This window comes from Apaloderma vittatum, unplaced genomic scaffold (genome assembly GCF_000703405.1).
Source record: "Apaloderma vittatum isolate BGI_N311 unplaced genomic scaffold, ASM70340v1 scaffold1262, whole genome shotgun sequence".
NCBI classification, from domain to species: Eukaryota; Metazoa; Chordata; class Aves; order Trogoniformes; family Trogonidae; genus Apaloderma; species Apaloderma vittatum.
This window is the reverse complement of record NW_009702839.1, coordinates 33,167-57,839: the sequence shown is the minus strand read 5'-3', so window position 1 is coordinate 57,839 and position 24,673 is coordinate 33,167. Positions and strand designations below refer to the sequence as shown.

Below are 24,673 nucleotides of genomic sequence, written 5' to 3'. Positions count from 1 at the left end.
ATGTTAGTTTTAGCTTCCTGTAAAAATGGCTGTTTTTCAGAGGAGCCGAGTACAGCGTGCTCCTGCTGATATCCGCTTGATTTGTTGGACTCTGCAGTGGCAGTGCCTGGTCTGAGGTTTGGCACTGGCCCTTTACTCGTGATCTGCTTTTTCTTGTTACTGAGCTAAACCTCCTTATGGCCAGAATTTGCACAGATTGCTCAGATGAACTCGCTCAGCCTCCGAATGCGAGTTGCTGGTGAGCCTGTGATGAACGCGCAGCAGAGGCCTTGGCAGCCTTCCTCCCCGCATCTGCGGGATGAGTTGAGCTTACAAATCAGCGTGCCTGTAGCCGTGTGTGTTCCAGAACAGGACGCCTGCTCGGAGGGGCTGAAGGAAGCCTGGCTGAGGGGTGAGCTGTGAGGGTTATCGAGCGGTGGCACGTACTGGCAGGCTGCTGTGTGATAAGTTCGCGAAGCTGTTCCTGCAAGGCAGGAGCTAGATGTTTGCAGGGACTATCAATTGGTTTGGTTTTTTTTATCAAGATACCCTGGAGCTACCTGTTACCTCTTCTGGAACACTGAATTCAGGGGAGTTACACAGCTTAGATAAATGTGCTCTGAGTCTATAAATAATAAGCTGTTACAAGTTTGCATGGTTGTCTTCTGCATGCGTTTGTGGAAGTATTGGCTTCTGTGCAGGACTGTGTCACTTCTGGTTTTGTTTGGTTTTTGTTTGTGGGGTTCCTTTAAGCCCTTCTGAAGAGTGAGGGGATACAGTGGAAAGGTGGAAGTATTTAAAATTAATATTATGTAGTTTCCTAGTTTGGTGTCTCATGTAGAAACTGTGTAAGTTGTACTAGACGAACTCTTTTATAGGAAAATTTGTTTACCAGTCTTGTCTTTTAATTACAAAGGTGGCTCAGCTGTACCTCACATTGTAATTGGGTGAGAGATTTATTTTTCCACTCCTGAATGTGGGAAATGAAAAGTAGGTAGAGTTAGGAAGAGGGCTTGAGGTGAGGCATGAGGAAATGACCCTAGAGGAGTACAGGAAATGGGTGGGAGTTGAGGAAACGCTTTTATCCTAAAATGTAAAGCGTAGCAACTAAGTGTTGAAACCTCAACTTGTCCCTCAAAAGAATAATTGTTGTGGACAACAACTTTCACTACCATTACTTTCTTCTGTTGATTTATATGGAAAATGACTGTGATTATGTATGATTTTTCTTTCTCCCTTTTTTTAAAGGTGTTTTTCTTTCCCATTTCCTCTTCGTTGTGTGTTTCCTGTAGCTTAAGCACTCACAGTGAGGCTTTGAACACTTAGGAAATGTCATGTTCTTCTTAAGTCAGCTCTGTTCAAAAGTACTTATGACTGTGTTGGAACCCCATTAACCTACTTTAAAGATGTGATCAAGATCCCACTAAACATGCCAGCCCTAAAATTATGCTGTGAAGTAGTCCATTAAATTTATTTAGTGTTTAATTAAGCAGTTAATATCTGAGTGATTCTGCAGATATGAGTAAAACTGCTTTGGTTCTGCAGTAAAAATAAACAAATTCCTTAGCATGACAGTTGTGGGAGAAAATTCAGATTAACCAGTGATACAGTTGGTTATAGAACTCAGTTAACCAATGATACAAATAATACCTCCTTCAATTCATCAACTCTGTAGTGTTAATACATTTATGCCATGAATACCTAGAGCTCAAATATAGGTAACCTATATAATTGTGCTTTACGTCTGCCATTTGTAGTGTAGGCATATTTCTAAATGCCCAAATGTGGTGCAGAGCAGAAACCCTCAAGCAGCGCTGGCTGAACTGGTATGAATGGTTTTAAATAAATAATTAAAAGAGCTAGCTTCAGTCCTTAAAGAATCATCACGGTACTGGTGCTAATAGCTGAGGGAACAATGCTAATTTTCCTTCATACTACATTATTTGCAGTCCCAGAACCACTTTAGGCATAGCTAGCCTCAATATTTTTGATCTGTGCTCTTGCATGGATGTGCCTTTGGAGCCGTAGTGAGCCAGACCCAACTCCAAGGTGTGCACAGCTAATGGTTGTTATGGCTCAAATTCTGCCAGTTCAGAACTGGAAGTTTTAAGAATCAGTTTTTTGAACCTGTAGTCCTGTTATTTGCATGGCACAATATATTACACCTGTGTGAATACTCTCTGTGAACATTATGAACAGGAGTATTAGTGAAAGGAATATTAGTGAAAATTAGAGGAGTTTGGGAAAGAGGCTGAGAAATTTAAGTTACATTTGGTTGTCACTCATTTAAAAGATACTTTCAAAAAATTCATGTGCCTCTGCATGCATGACTTATCTTTCTTCCTGTTTAAAGTGGGTTTTGTTTTTGTTTTGGTTGGGTTTTTTTAAGCAGAACTAATTAAGCCTCCCTTCCTATGAATTTATGCCTCACTCATTTTCTGCTTTACTAACATTTTGCACTTTCATTGCCTGCCTCCTCCAGATCCCAGTACTGCTAGCTTCTTCCTATGTCCATCACCTGTGGGTTCATCAGTGTGTGGCGTATGCTGTGTGGCAGATTCCGACTTCAGTATGAGCATGTTTCTTAGCGTATAAATAACAAGGCCATATTAACTTGGGTCTCTTTGTTCTTCCAATCTTATAAATCCATGTATTTAACACATTGGCCTTTTCTCAAATATGATTAAAACTGGTGGTGAGATGTATGAGTTGTAATGAAGGCAGAGAGTCAAAGACTTCTCTGAATAAGGTGCAGTTTTGCCCACTATGGCTGTAGTTCCCAGTCCACTCATCCTGGGTGCTCGCAGCCGAGCTTGTGCAGCGAAGGGTGGGAGCTCCTGTGAAGTGGAGGGGGATACTGGTGAAATGATTTGGTGGGAGTAGGGAGCACTATAGAGAGAGCTGCAGGTGGCTTCTCTAAAAAGTGAAATGCTGTTATGTATGCTAATGCTGTTAAAAATTGGTGAGGCGAATGTGATCAGAAGATATCTGTTTAGAGATAACTTATTGAAACATTCTAAGTTGTAGTGTTTTGACATTTTATAGAAAATATACTTCTATTTTCACAGATTAAGCTGCCACCAATGATGGAAATCATAACGGCTGAACAGCTGATGGAATACTTAGGTTGGTAGTTACAATAAATGTTTTTCATTATGTATTATTAGCGAGTAGTAATATAGGAGGACTGGATTATTTATGTACTATTTTATTCAGCTTTACCTGAACACAAGCTTCAAGACAGCTATTTGGCATGTTTGATTACTCATGCTTTTCCTTAATTGTTTTTAGTAGTTTTCTATACTGCTTTCCTAAGTTGTTAGTCTGGTGATGCAGTTGGTATGGCTTAGTACACCAAAAAGTTGATAGGTTAAAACTTACTCGTGTCTCTTACAATGTTTTGTTATCGTTGACAGAATGTAGTAAGTCAACTGTGTCTTTAATTGCCTGCAGTAACTCTCACCTTGGTAGTATGACCCAATTAAAATAACAGGAAAAATTAATTTGGTTGTCACGGTGATTGGGGTCTCATTTGCTGGCACTTCATTGGATTCAGTGTTCAGCAAAACTGCAGCTGTTTCCACCTGACAAGTCTGTAACTTCCATAGCCCAGAATGATCCAGGTGTTAAAAGTGCAGTTGCAATAGTTCTTAAGCTCTATGTACCACAGTTCTTTCCCTTTGTAGTCTAATAAATATAACACGTTTGAGCTTAATAGACTAGGTTTGATTTTTCTTAAGCAGGAGGAAAAAAGAAATCTTACTGAATTGTATTTCTACTTGTAAAGAATGTGGCTTGTTCTTTTCCCAAGCATATTGCTGAATCTGTCAGGGAAAGAAAAGTTAACTACATACTTTAAAAAATAATAAAATCTTAAGAAATCTTGCTGTGTGTATGTAAACATTTGAATTCTTCAGATAGAATAATATTGTCTAAAGCCACTGCATAATCATAGCTGGCTAAATGTGTGTATTCTGTCATGAAGGCATATATTAACTTATGAATTATCTTATTAAATTGAATAACAAAATTACTCAAACTATTTAAGTTCCTGTTCAGTCAACAGGGTTAGCAGTTGCCAAATGGTGGTTCTACAGCTTAAAAAAAGAAAAACCCTTCAACCACTTTGTACAGTATTCACTTTAAAGATTATAAATGAGGAAGCCTGTAATGATATTTTTCTCTGAGTAGAAACATATTTTTAAGGAATGGAGCAAGGGAATAAATACAAAAAGCATTGAAATTAAATCTGTGAAACTTGGGAGAGGTAGTTTATTGATACTAGTCACAAAAAACGTTCTAAATCTTGAACCCCAGTGTATTGATTAAGTGATAAATTACCTTTGTTTTGTAGACACAGATGGAATACAAGCCTTTTAAAATATGGGTATATGGACACATGCCAAAATATTCATAGTATTAGTCAGGATAAGTGGTTGCTTTTTTAAATTATTATGCAATTACATGTCTTATTGTGAGCAATTTAAGTTGAGGCACAGAGGAAGGTAATTTTCTGAGTAGTTAGGAGATTAATACGATACTGAGATTTAGTAACCACATTGGCCATTTGAATTTTATTTCTTGATGTGATCTTAGTATGTTTTTTATACTTCATTACATAATCACACAGATTATAAAGCAATATAATCTCAAACTTGATGGAAAGCTTCAATGGTAGTATTTATGATCAGTCAATTTCAGTCGGAAGTGTTCATAGAAATGTTGAAGCTTTGGGTGTCAAACCTAATTTTATTTTTGTCTTTTTTAGGAGATTATATTCTTGATGCAAAACCTAAAGAGATATCTGAAATTCAGCGTCTAAATTATGAACAGGTAAGGAGCTGCTTGTAAAATACAGTTTCTTATATCTGAAGGAACTAACTTCTTTTTCTCACCTGAGTTTTTTCATGTTATTAAAAACCAGAAGCATACAAACATTGTTTATAGTTAGTTTTTTTTTTATTCTAGGCTTTGATTTAGAATATTATTTGTAGATACTTGCTGTTAGTGAAAAAAAACTATATTATCACATTATTTCTTTTGCCTGCAGTGAGCGTAATGAAAGAATTTTGGTTTTATTGAGGAATTGCAACACAAAAGTAGAGATGGAAGTATGTAACAGAGTGGTTGCTCTTTGAAGTCTTCTGTGTCCTTCAGTGTGCTCTGTTTTGTGGTGCCTGCTAGACTTTCTCTGAGAATGAAAAGTAATCAGTAAGAGTTCCTAAGTCATGATGGACAAAAATATTGTTGATTTGCTTTGAAAGGCAATATTATTAGCACTGACCACTGTTTTTATGTCATCACTGAAGCCTTTATGTTAAAAGATAATGCTATTATTTAAAAGTAAATAAACATGTAGTATTTATTTTCTTGGAGGAAATTTTTCAGGCTCTATAGTCACAGCTGGTTTTTTGATTGCTCATGGAAAAGTGATTTGAATTTGTGATAGGTGTTATGTTTCAAGCCAATTCTATCTATTATTGGATCTTCTTTTCTTTTTGTCATTCAGTGTTGAAAACCAAATTGAATATCTTGATAGTTGAAATTAGAATGGAGATTGAATGTGGATTCTTTCAATAGTAATAAAAAATATGACTTATACCAAATCATGTGAACTATTTTTGTAGTAACAAATCAGTGCTATTTTTTCCACACAGTGCTATGCAGTAGAAGATTATAGCTATAATCAACTTACAGGAGAATGATGAAAATTATATACCTGGTTAAAGTACAACCTCTGTGGCTTTCTTGTGCTCAGATATATGGCATTCAACCAAACAATCTTAAAGAAACCTTCTGTTCTAGGAACGTTCTAAATGTAGACGCATGAGTGATACCGCATGGGAGGGGAAAAAGAAACTAATCCGGCAACCGAGTCCTACAAAATTATTACATTTCAGAAGCATTGGAGCTAAGTTGTGATGTTAATCACAATTTTGTGTTCACCTTGTCACACAGTTAATACTCTTTGTCCAAACAAACATATGTTCTTATACAAGAAATTCAAGTAAATTTTTTGGACAGATGGATTTGTAATGCTAGATTTTAGTATAATTTGAACATCATGACAAGATATTCACTTCAGTTGCAATTTTCTTTTTTGCTTGAGGGATTTAATTGTTTGAGTGAAAATTGGTTCAAAAAAAAAAAAAAGCATAAGTTCTAATGCACAAACTTAAAAACAGGTTGCCCACAGAGGTTTTAGAGTCTTCATCGGTGGAGATACTCAAAAACTGTTTGGACATATTCCTGGGCAGCTTGCTCTGAGTGGCCCTGCTTGAGAAGTGAGGGTGGACCAGATGAATGTCAGAGGTGCCTTCCAAACTCAACTGTTCTGTTTACGTCCTTGCGTACTTGTATTTTTTTTTTTTAGGAGCTTGTTGCTTTGACGGTATTGAAATAGCTAAAATAGAAATGGTAGTGTTCACACTGCAGTGAGCAATGTCTGCAGTTTTCCTGTTTTGTTTATTAGGTAAACATTGCAAAATAAATGCAAATAATACCTGTAGATACATGATCTGAATTTGTGGGTAACTAGTGCTGAATTGCTACAGACTTCCTTCCTATTCATTTAGCAGAGGGAGAGGATAGCATTATTTCTTCCAAAACATCTCTGAGAGATTTTTATGCAATGAGTGGTTTTAGTCTGTGAATCTTTTCTGTCTGCATCTCCTTTCCCATCTGCATTTCTATGTCTTGTCATTCTTTTTCCCCCATTGTTGCAATTCTGAATTCCTCTTAAGCAATAGAATATTGCAAAACTAAGTGGAAAATTCTTCTTCCTGCATGTCAGGAAACTTATTTGTCTGTTGCTTCAAGAGAACTGTTTCACAAAGCACTTTTCTTTGGTTCATCTTGGCTTTGTGTGATTGGATATTCGTAAGTTGATAGTTCACTTTAGGGTTGCATTGGGATCACCACTGAAGTTAAGTGCTACTTTAATGAATTTTTTCCATAGGAGAATTAACAGGTGATTTAAAGGTATGTCCAAAATACGATAGCAAAACTTTTAAGAAACAGAAAAAAAATAAATCAAGATTCTTCTTTGGTGTTCACCACTAAGTACTGAACTCACAAAAGAGTGGGCAAGTAGATCAGTTCAGCTTCTTCACTCATTATGTGGTGGCAAGCACTTCAGCCTGCCTCATAAGGTGGCACTTAAGGGGAGAAGCAACCTCAAGAGAGTTGCTTGGAGATTCCCTTATAATCCAATTCTTCTTGCAGACATCTGGCTATGGGACACAGAACTGAGAGGAGCAGGAGCTGCCTAAAACCAGCTTATGAGTGTAAAAGAGCAAAGTCAGATATAGCTGATTGGAAGGAGAAATCTTATTTTGCAGTTCTTTTCTGGCAGAGTGAAAATGAATAAAATGAATATGCACTGAAACAGTTGTTTATCTAGTTTCCACTTCTTAACTTTTTTAATTTTTTCCAAAATGTTGAATTGGTGCATACTAAATGATGAAGGGTTGCAAGAGTAGCCACTGAGTCTACAAAACTCTATTTGGTCATCTGTTTTTTATTTCTTTCTGCTGTCAGAACATGAGTGATGCAATGGCGATTCTACATAAGTTACAGACAGGTCTGGATGTCAATGTGAAGTTTACAGGTGTACGAGTATTTGAATACACACCTGAATGCATAGTGTTTGATCTTCTTGATATCCCCTTGTACCATGGATGGTTAGTGGACCCTCAGGTAACTTATTAAATAATTCAAACAGCATATAAATTATTCTGAATTCTGTTGGGGGGAGGGGAGGTGTTTCAGTATTTTAACTTGAGTTAATAATGATTATGATAATAGATTTATTTTTTTTATCTAGTCAGAAAAAGTGGATTTTCTTTAGAGAGGAGTGAATACAGAGTGTATGTGGTTTTTGGTGTGGTGACTTTGCAGGGACTAGGTCTATAGTCAAGTTAACTTTCAAAACCTTCTATGCTAAATTCATGACTGTATAAATGAGAATTATTATTCTGAGGGAGGCAGGAAGTTGCCAGATACAGTGTCCCAGTCATTGTTTTGAAAGCTTGTTAGAGAACACTTGGAAGAAATGCAAGGTTACCTTCCTTCTTTCTTTAATTCTGATTTACTAGTCACTGCTTTTGAGAACTGAGGATGTTAGAATGAGTTAGAGAGAACTGCATCTTTACAAACATGTAATTTTTATTTTTCATTATGTTGTTTAATAAACAGTAAACTGGTACTGTTTTCTTAAGGGGAAACTAGTGAGTTTGGCTGGAATAATCTGCCCCAGATTTTTTTTCTTTTCATGCCTTGTTCATGAAAGTTGGAGTTCTCTTACCCCCTTGGACATTCCCCACTGTCCAGCTGGGATAGTTGGTGTCCCATTCTCTCCTCCATCCATGTCAGCAACAGCTTTTTATGTTAAGCGTTAAAGTAATGATTTAAAATGGGAACTGAGACAGCAAAATGTGTAACAGTTTTTGCTAAAACTTTCTGGCCTAGTGTTTTTAGGGAGATAAGGTTTCAACAGAGAGGACATTATTTTTTTTTTTTCTGAATAATTGCTTACAAATGTATTCTATTCTTCACAAAAGTTCTCTGTTCTTATGCCGTTTCTTCTTACACCAGGTTGCCGACATAGTAAAAGCAGTTGGTAACTGCAGTTACAATCAGCTAGTGGAGAAGATCATTTCTTGTAAACAGTCAGACAACAGTGAACTGGTCAGTGAAGGTGGGTAATTTATTTTTTTTCTGTGCTTTATCAAAGTATCTACCCTATGAAATCTTGGGTACATTTTTTTTATGGGGGTCTTGGTGTTTCCAGGTGTTAAGATCTGCATTCTGTTTGCTGAACTTCTTTCCCTGGGCAGGCAGAGAGCACTGTGTTTGTCTTCTGGACTTCTCTCATGCAATTTCCAAACCAAGGATCAACTTCATTCTCTTGATCTGTTTAATATACTTTTAAAAAAGATAGAACTTTTAATGAAAACTTACTGTGGGCGGCATTCAAATTTTATGTTGTCTATGTGTTATCTCCTGTAGTTAGAATATGAATTAGGTGGTGACAAAGTAATATTAGAACCGGATATAGCATTTCTGAACACGAGAGGGTTATCTACAATGCTGAGACTTCAGAATTTTCCACTTGTTTTTCCCTCTCTGAATGTGTTCTCTGATTTGTGGCAATATGGGGGCATGCTAGTAGGGAGGAGATAGGAAAAACCAGGTTTTATATATTAGGAAGCATATAATAGACAGATGTAACAGTATGCATTGCTTTTGTAGGATTTGTAGCTGAGCAATTTCTGAATAACACAGCTACACAGTTGACATACCATGGACTGTGCGAATTGACTTCAGCTGTCCAGGAGGGAGAGCTTTGTGTGTTCTTCAGGAACAACCATTTTAGCACCATGACCAAATACAAGGTATATTCAATGTTTTTGTCTTTATTGATGTGGTTTGTGTTCTCATTTCAAAGCAAAGCTTGTTTTCCCTGTCTTGAAATAAATTCCAGTTTGTTGTATCTAAACATGGTGAATGTAAAGACCTGTAGCAAATGTTAATTGTGAATTATTGATTACAGTGTTTTAGATATCAAGATTCATTATCATTTTAAATTATCTTGTAGCTCTTTGTTTTATGTTGTTTGGTCTTTATGTTAACTCCTATTGTGGTTATATATGATGTGCATTCCTTTAATGGCTTTAATTTACCTGCTGCTTGGGATTGAAGGTTAACGAATCTAATTTGACGTTTCTGAGGATATAAAACTTTGGTTTACATTTGGGACAGTAGATGAGTAGTTGCCAGCAGTGTGCCCAGGTGGCCAAGAAGGCCAAGAGCAGCCTGGTCTGTATCGGGAAGGGTGTTGCCAGCAGGAGCAGGGAGGTGATCATGCCCCTGTACTGGGCTCTGGTGAGGCCTCAGCTCGAGTGCTGTGTCCAGTTTTGGCCCCTCATTACAAGAGGGACATTAAGGTGCTGGAGAGGGTACAGAGGTGACCAAGCTGGTAATGAGTTTGGAGCATGTGTCATATGAGGAACAGCTGAGGGGTCTGGGGCTGTTTAGCCTCAGGAGACCTTATTGCCCTGTACAACTACCTGAAAAGAGGCTGTAGCGAGGCAGGGGTTGGTCTGTTCTCCCTCGTGGTGAGTGATAGGACAAGGGGAAATAGCCTGAAGTTGTGCCAGGGGAGGTTCAGGCTGGATATTGGAAAGAATTTCTTTACTGGAAGGGTTGTCAGGCATTGGAACAGGCTGCCCAGGGAGGTGGCTGAGTTGCCATCCCTGGAGGTGTTTAAGAGATGGGGGTGGTGTGCTGAGGGACGTGGTTTAGTGGTGTTGATAGGGCTAGGACAAAGGTTGGACTTGATCTTGAAGATCTCTTCCAGCTGAAAACGTTCCATGATTCTATGATCATGGTGTTCAAAATACCGTGCATTTGGAGAGGTAGAGACCAGCTGCAGTATTGTGTCCTTTTGTAAGGAAAGAGACTATGTATTTATTTAGAATCTGCAACTGAGGAAGCAAAATGGTGAGAACTGAAAGGACTGTTCCAGGATACAAAAAGCAAGTGACAACTTGGTTAATCCTTCTGGGATTCCTTCCTCTGTGGAATGGAGAATCTGGCTTGGCAAATTTATGATCACTTATGGAGCGTCTTTGTTCTAACACAACTTTGCCTTTACTAAGATGGTAGTGTATTTTTATGTATCAGATTTGGGCAGGAAGGGGCATGGTCAAATTGCCTCCTAAGATTTAATCATTCCCTTCGTTGATAAACGTGAATATTTTAAAGTTTTCATTGGCTTGCGATGTCAACTAATCCTGAGACATCTCTTTCAAACATGTATGAGTGTTTACCTCTGTATAGAACTCTTGAAATTATATTTTGGTTATCTGTTACTTAATAAGAATTTAATTTCATGTACACTTGTCTTTATGAATAATGGTAATAAATGCAAGAAGAGGGGGTGTGTAAAAACATACAAACCCACTGTTTTCACCTCCCGTTGTATGGTCATGTCATATACCTCATGTGAATGACACAAACTTTTCCATTTGGCAGTACTACTCCTTTTCCCCCCTCTTTCAGTCTGTTGATCTTAACTGCCAATGCTTATCTTTGGTGTTTTGAATAACTACTCATAAGCTGAGATAAAGCTGGTAATAGTCCTGATAAATAATGATTAGCTTTACTTTGTTTTAAATCAGGGTACAACGATGTTCTCAAAGCAGTAGGACAGGTGAAATGAGCTTTACCCTCCCTCTGTTTAAAATAAAGAAAAAAACCCACTATGGAATATATCTGTTTGGTTAGAACTATAATTGTTGTATTTCTTGATGAAGCTTATTTATGTCACAATTTTAAGATGTATAGTTTTGCTTCTCTCCATTTTTCTAAACTTATCTTTTGCATGAGTTGATAGTAGCTTGTTGTGTAAACCTGTACATTTTTTTTATGATTGCTTTCATTATAAGGGGGAGAAAACCCCAACCTCAAAACAATTTGGTTTTAAAAAGAGCTATATCTCTGCTCGAAATAGAAGTAGAGCTATGCCTTCTGGATACACATTGTGCTTAGAGGTGCAAGAAACTTTTTTCCCCTGACTTTGTTTAAAGGATATTCCAGATAAAGTACTTATATCCTCCTGAATTAAAAAAAAGATTTAAAAAAAATTATCTTTGTACCTCTAGGGTATTCGAGAGTGCTGAATTCTGAGATTTTTCAGCTGCTTAGCTCTTTCTTTTTACTAGGTTTAGCTCTGCAGATTTTTAATAGAATTTTGTTACTTCACTGTTGAGCAGTAGTCATCATCAATAATCATCAGTAGCTGGACTATGGAGAAAAATCCATCAATTATGAAAACTGAAGATGCAACATATGCCACAGAAAACAAAACTGCAGAACTTGGACAAGATCTGTGTAATTTGTTTACCTTTCTCTAGTTGCCTTTTCCTTTTCTGCCTCCAAACAGCATACGGAAACATACAAACAAAACGGTTCTGAAGTTAAACAAAAGGGAATTCTACCTATAATACAACTTGTGTATTTTTAGAAACATTTATGCTTTGAATAATTAGCAAGAATTTATAGTGAAAATCCCTTAGGTACATTACCTGTTTAAATATTGAACTAATACTTAAACTTTTATCTGGAAGCTGTCATGTACAGCTGATACAGTGAGTTGCCCACTGGGTTCAGTGGAGTTTTTCAAGGCCAATATTTTAGTGAAAGGACTTGGATTTCAGTATGTTATATTTCAAAGGAAGTAGAATGTAGGTTGATCTTAATGTAGTGGAAGAAAGGAAAAAACAAGATGGCTAAGTTTTTTTTAAAGGAAGCACAGAAGCCTGTTCTGTGTTCTCTTATGCTTATTTTTTCTAGAATCAGCTTTAGAATTGAGGAGCAGGCAATTTAAGAAAATTAAGTACTTGGCAATACTGAAGTAACTCAAAGAGCAATAATTATAAATTGGAGACATTTTAAAGTTTGACATACCAGTTTTTCTAATAAAACAGATGAACCCAGATAGCCTTTAATCTGCTCTATACTGGTGCCACGTAACAGTCATATGATTGTGATTGAGCCATTTTTAGTATTTGTGGTGCTTGCTTGAATAGGTTTGTTTTTTTTAAATTGTATTAGAGTTCTTTCCATATCTTATGCGGTGATCTTGCTTTAGACATAATAGATCTTTTCTGTTTTAAAACATTATATATGCATTTACTTCTCATTCCTTAATAAGGCATAACGTTTGGATATTTTAAATCAGAAATGGCAGAGGTGGAAGACCGGTAACATCCTTTGTGCATGTAATTTACATTTCCTGTTTTTTTAGTCTTTCATTACAAAGACTTTGCATGTTTTATTATTTGACATAGTGCCATTTTAAAAATAGAATATTTGCTAACCCTGACAACACTTTACCCAATTACATTGAATTTCAAGTGACTTTCAAGTGACAGATCAAAGGATCTTTGCCTTGCTTTTGGATTGCTGACTTTAGAGGGCTGTTTTACTGAAATGAGTTATGTGCAAATGTGAATAAACAGCACAGTATTCTGAAATCCTGTATCTTTACTTTGAAATTTTTTTTTTGTAGGCTGTTGTTACAAGTCATTGCACAGTAACAATAGCTCCTTGGAAATATTGGGCATACTAGTGACCAGCTAGCATGACTGTTAGGTTGGTTAATCTACTCATTCTTGCTTTGTCTCTGTTGACTCCAGGATTTTTTTCATTTTTTTTTTGCATGGATAGTAAAGGAGTTTATAAGGAAGGGAACTGGAGTGACTCATCACAAATGTGGCTTTCATTTTAATATTATTTTTTAACTGTTACTAAATTAACTATAATAAAATGTACTTTTCTTGTTTCTTACACGATCAGAAATAGAATGTTCGTGAACAGACAGCAACATCATGTTACATACTGTAGGTAAAAAGTCTCTGCTAGCAGATATTTAAAAGGCTTTTCTATACTAATTATGGAGATGAAGATAATACTTTTGGTGGGAAGCCGTATTAGAACACTTTAAAAATATACATTATTTTAAAAAGAGTATTTGACTTAGGAACAAGAGAAAAAGCAAAAGGGGGAAAACTGGTTGTAGTTCACTATCACTGTATTTGAAAAGGTACCGTGTCCAGTTCTGGGCTCTCGGGTTCAAGAAGACAAGGGAACTGCCGCAAAGGGCTACAGAGATGGTGAGGGGACTAGAACATCTCTTACGAGGAAGGGCTGAGAGACTTGGGGCGTTCTAGTGTGGAGAACACTGCAGGGGGATCTTAGCAATGCTTACAAATACTTAAAGGGTGGGTGTCAGGAGAATGGGGCCAGCGTTTTTTTCAGTGGTGCCCAGTGACCGAGCGAGCTAGCGGGCACAAATGGGAGCATGGGAAGGTCCACCTCAACGTGAGGAGGAACTTTTTTTACTGTGAGGGTGATGGAGCGCTGGCACAGGCTGCCCACAGAGGTTGTGGAGGCTCCTGCTCCGGAGACTTTCAAAACCCACCTGGATACCACCCGGTGCAACCTGCTCTGGCAGGGGGGTTGGACTAGATGACCTCCAGAGGTCCCTTCCAACCCCTGACATTCTGTGATTTGTTACTGTTTAGAAATACTTCAGTTTAATATATGGACACTTCTAAAAGATTAATCTGTAGGCAAATAACTATTTGTGCCATTTTTGTGTAGTTTCCAAATTCCCGATGCTGAGAGTAAGAGTTAAATGGAAAGGGCTTATTCAAGAATATGTTTTTGCATTTTAGATAGTGCATTCACTTTAAAATTGTGGAAGTTGAGAGTAAAGTGACAATAGTAGAATGGTGGCAGTGAGATTTTAGTCAGAAATTACTATGGCAAGTTTTGAAGTAATCTTTCTCTATAGGCTTCACCTTTTTTAAAGCTGCTGAGTTGGTATCACAGTGCAATTATGAAGAATTGTAGATTGCATTTCAGAATAGACCATCAGTTCAATTATAATTTGTTTACTCAGTTTATATTTTTTTTATCTTGAATAATTAGTATTTTACTATTCCTTTTCTGAATATTGAATTAAGCTTGCATAAAACAATGTTATTTCTGATTTGCAAAAAAAAATAAGTATTAGAAGCATGTTTATCTTTATAGACAAAATATGTAATACTTTTTAAAAACTCTATTGCATATAAAAGAAAAGAAAATACGGCAGTTCTGTAATATATTAGACTTCTGTTGAAGTCTGGTGAGTGTTAGTTGATAATGGCAGTTCAATTATCAGATTCTTAATCTCTTTCACTATTACTTGTCCCTTTTGCCCAAGTAGTCATTTATTCTACTTCCTGTCCCTTTAATCGCATATTTATAGTCTTGGCTCGTGTGATTATACAGTAATCATTTTCAACAGTTAAAGATTTTTATTTTTTTTTTTGCCTTTGCTTTTCATTGCACAGATAATAAATGCATCAAATGATAATTCCCTAGATCAAGGAAAAACAGGACTGTAAAGAGGGGATCAGTTTGGTAAGAATATCTTAGTTCAGTTGGAATGTTTTTCCCACTGACATGACTGTAATACAACCTTTTTTCTTTACCAAAAAGGAACAGTTAAGACACCTGTTTGGATTTTTAACTGTGTGTGTTGCAATTATGTTTCCTAGTTTATAAATTTTGGGTTTCTGTTTCAGAACTCGACACAGATTTTTATTCAAATAAAAAAGTATACTCCATAGCAATAATGGCACTTTTTCCTTGATTGTTTAAGATGGTGTTGGAGTCTGGCATAGTAGAGACGACGTATGTAACTTCTTTAAAACACATTTAAATATTTCTCAATTTCTTTGTAAGTGTACAACTTTTATTCTGAGGGTTGCTCTTTTGAATCAAATGGTGTATACTTTAAAAAAAATAATCTTAATTTGCTCTAACAGTTAAAACATTCTACTAGATTAGACTAATGTCAAAATAATAGCACTCATTCATGTCAGCATAAAACACCTTCATAAAAACAAAGGGGTCTGATGCAGAAGTCCAAGAGAACATTTATATAGACTTTAACGCATAAGGCTTGAAGTGTTTGTCTTTACTGTGTGACATTCCTGGAGAGGTGCCTGGGTTTCCTTTCCAGTTTTCTAAACTTGTTCTCACACCAGTTACCGTGTTTTCAGCACTAGTTTGAAAGCAATAATTTTAATCAACTCCTTTAATCTGGTCATGAAATTAACACAGCAAAGGAGGCCTTGTAACCAGTAACATCATCTGCAGCCTACATCTCTGCATTTTGGAGACATTTTTAGTGCGAACTACAAGACTAAGAGATCATTCTTCAGAAGAATAATTGCGTTTTTATCCTTAGCTTTATTTCCAGCCTTTTATATGTGAAACTATAAAATTTGGGCATTGGTCTACACTATCTAGATATTGATTGTTAGGATAAATAATTATTCCTAACTTTATTTTAGGCACAGTTTACCGTGTCAGTTATGCACTTCAGACTTTCATTTATTCTTTTATTCCCTCTTGACAATGTATTAGTAGATGTTATTGCTGTATATTATGTGCAAGTATTTTGGGGCGCAGTGTAACCCATGAGACTATGTATTTACTAAAAATCCCCCACGTTTAAGAATAAACCTGAAAGAAAATGTTGAAATTGTAGAAATGGCCAGTTAATAGTTTATGAAGCTAGAAACACACTCATTCTGTAAAGTATGATATTGTTCCGGGTGAGGTGTACTTGAAGTCAAACATAGTACATACATACATACATACATACACACATATATATATGTATGTACTGTTTGTTAGCTTAGTTGCATGACCTTAGTGTGCTGATCATCCTGGTTTAGCTTTAACCTTGATTAGAAAGCAAATGGAGAATCAAGACCATGATCTATGAATTAGAAAACACATTCTCTTTTTTACCTTTTTTTTTTTTTTAAAGCTTCTTCCCTGACTTTTTAGTTCAGTGTAAATAAATGTTTCTACACTTACTAATTCTTCCTCATTCCGTCGGTGTGCATCCTCTTTCTCTTTCCTTCCTTGTGTGTTGCGCTGAGTGGTCGTGCAGCGTAGACCCTGTGTTTGGCAGGCTGCACGTGTGCTGGGAGACTGCTGGACGCATCAGGTCAGAAATCCCAGCGTTAGGCAGTGGTTGCGTCGCTGTGCTGTAGCAGCCAGGCTGGTCTCGTCATCTGGGAAGCGCTGGTTCCTGGCACCAGGCACGTCATTATTTTGTGCGGCTCAAATTTATAGGCAACATGAAGGTCACGTGAGGAAAAAAGATTTTGTCATATCACTAAATCCCCTCAGTGGAGTTTGGGTGTGCCGGCTGTTGGCCTGTGAGCCTTTAGGAGTGGGAAGAGAACACACACGACATTAAACCAGTGCCTGTAAAACCAGCCGGTAGGTGCGGCCTCTGTATGCTCGTTGCAAGCAGAAGGAATGAACCTCCTGAAGTTCTAGGAAGATTGGTGTCTGTAGAGATAAGCTGCTACATGGCACCTCATACCAAAAGAGCTGACTCCTTATTTTGTGTATGAAGCTGAAAGTTGTCCAATTATTACCCAAAGTTACATTAGCAATATCATGATGGTCCTTGGGAATCTATTTGTTGGGGTTTTCTTTTTTTTTTTTTTAGAAATTCCATTAAATTACACTAATATCTAGTAGAGATAAAGCACTTCATAAAAAACCAAAATGGGGAAGATGAGTTTGGATCTCTGATCTGTGCTTTCCCATTGTTTTTTCATTCCAATAAAGTGAAAAGGAACTCTTATACTGTGTACTAGGCAGCCTGTGGTTGTTGGTTTGCTAGATTTTGTTAGGGTGAAGTAGCATATTTTCAAACTAAACAATTGGAATTGGAATAGTATTTTTTAGGTGATATGTAGTATATTGCCTTTCATTGGGGAACTGTTAAAATGCTTTTGTACTGTAAGGTGACACTTTAAAAATCAGCATTCAGATATAGTTAACTGAGGATGTCTTAAACAGAAAATAAGAATATGAATTTTATTTAAGATTGAAATAGTTCTCCATTTCAACCAAGTGTTAGCTTTAAAATAAGCTTTGAATGACAGGACTAGATTCTAGTCTCATAAAGGTAGTGATACACTTGAATATTTGTGTGTGAGAAGTTCAGTTTACAATAATTGGGAGATGATGAAAGCATTAACAGTTTGCAGCCCCTTTTTTTTTTTTCTTCTTGGGCTTTGAATCTTACGGTCAGAATGAAATTTAAAAGGTTCGGAAATCCTTACCTTAAAGATTCTGCAATTTAGTTTTTACGGTTTTTTTTAAAGACTTCTTGTGTATAAGATGCTGTGAAATAGGTATTCTGCACCAACTGGAAATTTAGTTAAATTATTTTCTCAGGGTGATTTTTAAGTGTCAGAAGTAGCAGTTCTTAGTAAAGAGGATTCCTTGTATCATATTATGTGATCAGACTTGTTACTGACAATTTTATTTATGTTTATAGTTCCAGCTGTACGGGGGTAACTTCATTCTACAGCTTGAATGTATAGTAGTGTCCTCTGTGGGTTTTTTCATCTGTTCTGTTTAGCCTTTTGTCTAAGTACATCCTGTGGCATCAGGCAATATTAGAGCAATCGCTGCATGTGAGTCTTCAAATAATATTTGACCACTGAAGGGATGGCTGTAAACTAAGAGCTAAGAGATCTGATTTTAATTTCAGTATCTCATATAGACAGTTTTCTAGTAACTTGAGAGAAATCAGAGAGCGAGTTCTGTACTTGTTGAACAGGGGAGATGTTTGCGGTTTTTCTCTGTGCAGCCTATGAAACCATTAGAACAGGAACTGCCCCTTGTGTTTTGGTACATCTTTAGCACAGTGATCTCTGAGAACCCTTTGTGTGCTGCTGTGATACAAATAGCAATTTTTTGTGCATGTCACAATAAACAGCTTTGATTTTTACAGCTGAAACACTGCAACAGATTTTACATGGAATGTCTTAATCTGGTACATTCATTAATAATAATGGAACCTTCAGTCTTAATGCAATATATGGTCAATAATAACATTTTTGCTTTGGAGTATAATTCTAAACACATTATAAAAAAGTGTAGGATAAGATTAAAATCTAATTTAAATTGAAATTTAAATGAGATGTTTTGTGCTGCTGTGCTGTCTGTCAAATATGCAGCACCACCTCCTTTTACTCTAGGCCTGCTTTTATAATTTCTCTTTTATTTCAGCTTCTCTCTCACTCCTTCAACCTAACCTTGCATTTCGCCCTTCTGGTACTTTGGCTTCTGGAGTTGTTAGTATTGTCTCTTTCATTCGCGGACCAGCCCATTTTATAATTTCTGAGTTTGAAATAGAGAAATTTGACCTTATGGAACTGTAAAAAGGCTAAAATACAACAGAAGCAGTTATTGGTGACAAGGGATAGCAAAAATCCTAAATTTTAGGTTGTTTTTTTTTTAATTGAAATAAACCTCTGGTTCTATCAAACCCCATTATAAAACATGCAGTCTGAGATGTGATTGTTTTGAGGTAATGCCTCTTGGATTATTTGGAAAGATCAATATTGTCTCCAAACCTTGCCTTTGGAATTCAATGTGATTTTGTCCTGGGATTTGAAATTTTTGCTGCCAATTTTGAGGTGTACTTCTCAGGTGTGTTTCCAAGGAGGTATCAAGGTATATATTAATGTAATTTATAGTCAATATGAACATTCATTAATAATGAAAAATTGCAAGGTGGAATATGGAACTTAAGTGTGGGTGTTAATTTAGTATCGTGTTTTAATGCTGTATACTCATCTGCATTTCAAACTTGCTAAAAAACCAAAATGAATGTTTTACTGGAATGCAATAGCTCATCATTTCTGCTAATTATATCAGATTGTAAAAAATACTTTTTAAAAATGTTACGGATTTTTTTTTTATTCTTCTGTATAGGGTCAGCTTTACCTGCTGGTAACAGACCAGGGCTTTCTTACAGAAGAAAAAGTTGTCTGGGAAAGCTTACACAACGTAGACGGTGATGGAAACTTTTGTGATTCTGAATTCCACCTACGGCCTCCATCGGACCCTGAAACTGTCTACAGAGGGCAGCAGGATCAAATAGATCAAGTACTGGATTTCTGCCTTTCTATTGTATTTTTCTGTTTGTTTGTGATTATAGAGCAATTATTTTTAGTCAGTTATATGTACATTTACAGATATATATGTATGTGTACTTGTGCATATATAGGACTACACAAAAAATTCCTTAGATACGTAGGTTGGGGTTCTCAAAAGTGCTACTTTGAAGTATTAGCGTTACTTCAAGGGAGGAAGAGTAAGACCAACTGTGAACAGTTTAGAAAATCTGATTTTAATCTTTCAGAAACTAGTTCTGCAAAGAACTTGGGTGAAATGCCCTGTATATGGAAACAGAAACAGCATTGTGAAACTTCTTCCCTGTAATACATTTGTTTTGGCTCATTAATATTGTCATAGCCAAACTTTGCCCTCTCATGCCCACTTTGCTGAATGTAGGATGAAAACCAGAGCAGACTGGGTGGTTATTTGTTGTTCTTAACTATATCTAATAGTTTCCAGAAGTTGTGTCCAAGACAGGACTTTTTTGTACTAGTTAATGCATAACCATATAGCAAGACCAAGCTCCTTGGAAATTTTACCTTCTGAAGCAGGATAACTTTATAATCATCACTATTAATGTTGATTATACTGGGGAAAAATGAATAAGCAGATGCTTTTTAATAAATGCAAGCAGTGTGTCTCTCTTGTAGAATAGAGAAACTGGCACAGATAACGGGCTAGTAATATCTGAGTTACTGTCTGTTTGGATATATCCAAAAGTACCTTTTGGTTTTATCATCTATTTAGGAGTTAATGTTCCTTACTGATGTACTGTCAACACTGTTCAGTAGATTGGAGACAGATACCCCATCAAACATAATCAGAGTGTTAATTAGAAATAGCAGGTTACAAAGAAACAGCTTCAAAATCTTGACTTCTACCTAGAACTGGTATGAGCTGACACTGTCTTTTCCTGCTGTCTGGGTAATGGAATTTAAACCTGAAAGCAATTTATTTTTATATTAGCTTTTGTGTATTGTATGCTATGACATAGGCACTGTGAAAGGAGAAATGTAAGGTAGCTGTTTTCAGCCTTTCTGCATCTTGAGTTGTGAACAGGCTTTGAAATAAATGTCTGTTTTCCATGAGATGAATGTATTTGAAGATGAAGGTGGGAGAGAAGTGATGGTACTGTGTAGCTGCACATGCTGTCACATCAAATGAATATTTCCTGATTGTTTTCTATGTGAAAGAGCATTAATAAACAAGTTTACTGTTTAGGATTATCTGATGGCATTGTCTCTACAACAAGAGCAGCAAAATCAAGAGATTAACTGGGAGCAGATCCCAGAAGGAATCAGTGATCTAGAGCTAGCGAAGAAGCTCCAGGAAGAGGAGGACAGGAGAGCTTCCCAGTACTATCAGGAACAAGAACAAGCAGCTGCTCAGGTCCAGGTAATAAAGCGTTACTAGAGAATACAATAATGAGTTTTAGAGAGTACTAACTTAATAATTACATAGACATGTCTGCATTTCTAAGGGCTTCAAACTGGTAAGACTGCTATTTACGTTCTGTACAGCGAGTGACAAGATTAATATAGGAATCTTAAGAAATAGAATTGTTGGAGTGTGCATGCAGGCATGGCCGTTGCTTCCATTTAAATACTGTAAAGCAGGCCTAACCTTCCGAATTGACTATTACTATATCCTATTCGAGTTGAATGATGGCATGAGTTAATACATAAGGCTACAAAGATTGTATTAGCTAATCTACATTCTTGCAAATAAGCATTCAGATAAGAGCTTTTTGATAGTAGTCGAAATCTTGTCTTTGTCTTGCGGAAGTTTGTTGCTTTACATTTTTAGTCTACGATATGTGAATCTATCCAGTCCCGTTTCAAATTAGGAAATGAATGGTTTCTCACAGTACACCCTTCTGTCCCCTTCTCATAAGCAGTCGTACTCAAAATGCTTGGGAAATGTGATTCATGCACATGTTTATATAAATTGCCATGTAATTGAGTCTTGTGTGCAAGAGGCAATATATAAGCTGGTGTTCTGGATTCAGGGAGGACTTGCAGAACTCCTTTTTCTTTCCAAATCTGTACAAAATAATGTGTATGAAGGCTAAATCTTTGATAACCTGAAGCAATTCCGAACCATTAACTGATGTGCGTGTTGAGCATGAAAGAAGAATTTTGACAATTAAAAATTGCGCATTTTCCACTGCTTGTCACTTTCCTAGAATCATTGGTAGCTACTTTTAAGGTTCACTACTGCTAGTTGCAGAAAGGTAGCAACAACAGAAGAACCTGTTGAACAGGACGGAACAGTACGCTCCTTTGCAGCCATGAATGGCAACAGCTGGAACAGATGGTGAATTAACAAAAGTTCAGTTGCCTTCGTATACCAACCCCATTGCAAGCTCTTAGTTTCTAGTCACGAAAAGCTGCTGCTTTGCCTTCCCTAGCTGTCAAAACCAACATTTTCACTCTGCAAGCTCTGAGATGTGGATTATGTCCTTACAAAAGAAACTAGGGAAACATCCCAGTACAGTAATGTAGAAGCGCCAGAAAATGCTTGAAGCCAAATTTTGTAATTGAAACAACTGATCTAAATATGTAGACACTCTAACAGAAGGGACATACAGCACTTGAAATATATTTTCAGCTGACTTCATTGTTTTAGAAATGAGTTTTGTTTCAGTTCTAGAGTATTTATGCAAAAAGACCCTACCTGATTTCTGCTATCTGTGTAACTTTTCTTTGTGAACTTGAGCACGCACCTATTCTATCTACAATAATGCTTGTTTTATTCAATATTTGGTTTTTTTCTATATAGCAGGTTCAAGGCGCTGCTTCTCCAGCAAGCGGAAGACAATCTGGCAGCAATGAGCGCAAACGTAAAGAGCCTCGGGAGAAAGAGAAAGAAAAAGAAAAGAATAGCTGTGTTCTCTTGTAAGAGAAAAGTGGATTTAGTCTGGACCCAAGTGCATGTCCTCAGAAGCAAAACCAAGGAATAAAAAGGAAGACAAACCCGTTACATGCCGCCTGTGCCTGATTACCCCATGGATTTTGTTCATGTTTCAAGAGAAGATGGGTGACTTTGTTACAATCATACAGACCTTCTTCAAAGTCATAGTGCGTGCTGCTCAAGATGGAATTCCAAATCACAGTTGGATGCGGCTGTGCTTTGAGTTAGTCCTAAGAAATACTGCACCTTGTAGCTGAACACACAAATCATGGCAAGTTTTGTGTCATAGTGACATCCATTACTCGTTATATCAGTTAGTAAGCTATTTTATCTTCTACTCTAAAGAAAGGAGGTAATTCATTTTGTGCAAGACTTTTTTCCTGAAGTCTGCACACTAGCACAACAAGAGTTCTGTGTTCCTTACATAGTATGAAACTATATCGTAGGCCGGGTATAGTCTTCACGACACAAGAGCCCAAATAACAGCCGGGCACTGCCTCCTCAATGTGTCCAGATCTCTTTGCTTCTGGATCTGGTATGTTCCGTTTTTTGAACCCAGATTTATACTGTGTTACTGCTATCATTGCACCTCCTGGCCAGATTTCTTGCCCCAAGAAGACGTGACTTGCTAGGCATAGTACAAAAAATTGTTGTAGAAATTGGGGCATTTATTAAGAAGCAAGATGAATATTGTTTGCTTTTCTTGCAATTACGAACTGGGTATGGCAACTCAGATGTTATCAGGGTTAAACAAGTAATTTTATAGGTAACTTTTCCATTTAGTATCTTTTCTCCTGTAGGTAAACTGGACCAGATAAGTTCTTATTTATTGACCTCTCCATATGGTAGATGAATGATGAGAGGGAACTAAGGTCTATAATAAATGTTATTCTATGTAAGAATGCAGAGGTAAAACAACTAACTATCTGCCTTTTTTCCAGAAGTACCTTGAACTTTAACATGATGTTAACAGGTGCACTTGTATATATAAGCAAGTGTACTGTAGTTAAAAACACACTTTTTTGTTTGTTTTATAAGTCATGTATCCTTAAAAAGCACACTTCTGAAGGGTGAGAGAGAAGCAAGGCTGCTCTCTGAGATTGTTTGGAAAGGTGGTCAGATGTAATAACTTTTTTTTTAAATCACTAATTTAGAATTTTTGGAAACCAGATTTTTCTAATTTATGGGAACCAAATAAACATGTTGTGTCTTGTAGTATTTATAGAATACAGAAACAGAATACTTGCTGAATTTTGAGGGAACCACAAATCTTCCTCCACTTCCATTGAGTCAGTAACTATTACCTTCTTGCTGAACCTTTTTGATAAAAATTTCTATTTAGCAATTTGTAGATATTTTGAAAAAGCCTGCTTCTCCTGGACAAGTTCTGTCTTTATGTTTTAAGCCTGAGTAAGTGCACTAGTATACGACAGTCTGGGAAAGCTAAGGCAGCCAGGTGGAATACGACATTCCTAGTTTCAGGTGTTCGTAGGATGTCAGAGACAGGATGTCTGAACACAAGTCCACTGGTAAAAAGCTGCTTTAAAATTATTTCAGGCAGACTTGCTGCAGCGGTGGGAACCGGTCATCACATGTATCTATTACGAACCTAGAATGAAGATTAGGTGGATAAAGGAAGAATGTCTTAATAACTACAGGGCCAGTTTGTATCACTTTTTTCTTCCATGCCTTTCTCCTCTTTCGTTTTCTTCCACTTTTGTTACAACTTCCCTTTTATAATAATGAAGTAGTGAATTATAGGAGTTCTCTAATACACAAACTGTAAATTTAAAAATATCTCTCTTCTCTAGAGAAGTCATGCCCAGAAAAGTAATCTTAATATGTGCAGTTTAGATAATTTTCTAGGTCAAAGCAAAGGTTGATGTCTTTTTTTTCCTTTGCAGCAGCCTAACTTCTTCAAACAAATTAATGTGATGGAGGATCACCAACAATATTGACTTACCTATTTTAAGCAGATCAGAAAATATTTCAGTAGTGTCAGTAACAAAGACTTTAAACCAGAATGTTGTTTAAAAACATTCTGTTACTAAGGTTTTTCCAAATTTGTGTATTTACATTTATTTATTGACCTTGAAAAATAAATATGTTGAGCTAAGTGTTTTGTTATCTTATTTTTTTCAGTGGCAATAGTGCCACTTGAAATTCCTCTTTGAACTAATATTGCTGGAGCAGGCATTGTGGCTACTGAGTAGATCTT

At 36.6% G+C, this 24,673-nt stretch overlaps 1 protein-coding gene across 1 annotated transcript; it reads left to right on the top strand.

The window, feature by feature from the left end:
* Window positions 1-225: 225 nt before the first annotated feature.
* LOC104270100 (protein FAM63B-like) lies at window positions 226-23,358 on the top strand. The gene is made up of 9 exons (XM_009864359.1): window positions 226-391; window positions 3,025-3,105; window positions 4,748-4,812; window positions 7,519-7,677; window positions 8,575-8,677; window positions 9,232-9,374; window positions 19,357-19,530; window positions 20,764-20,937; window positions 22,324-23,358. Exons 1-9 carry the CDS (start codon window positions 226-228, stop codon window positions 22,441-22,443), a joined length of 1,185 nt encoding a protein of 394 aa, XP_009862661.1. The 3' UTR covers window positions 22,444-23,358.
* The last annotated feature ends 1,315 nt before the right edge of the window (window positions 23,359-24,673 follow it).

What these genes read in the sequence shown, in the direction of transcription:
- LOC104270100 (XM_009864359.1), top strand. Translation starts at nt 226, where the DNA reads ATGCGAGTTGCTGGTGAGCCTGTGATGAACGCGCAGCAGAGGCCTTGG. An exon ending in ACAGCTGATGGAATACTTAG is followed by an intron (nt 3,106 to 4,747) that starts GTTGGTAGTTAC and finishes TGTCTTTTTTAG; the next exon opens with GAGATTATATTCTTGATGCA. An exon ending in CAGTGAACTGGTCAGTGAAG is followed by an intron (nt 8,678 to 9,231) that starts GTGGGTAATTTA and finishes TTGCTTTTGTAG; the next exon opens with GATTTGTAGCTGAGCAATTT.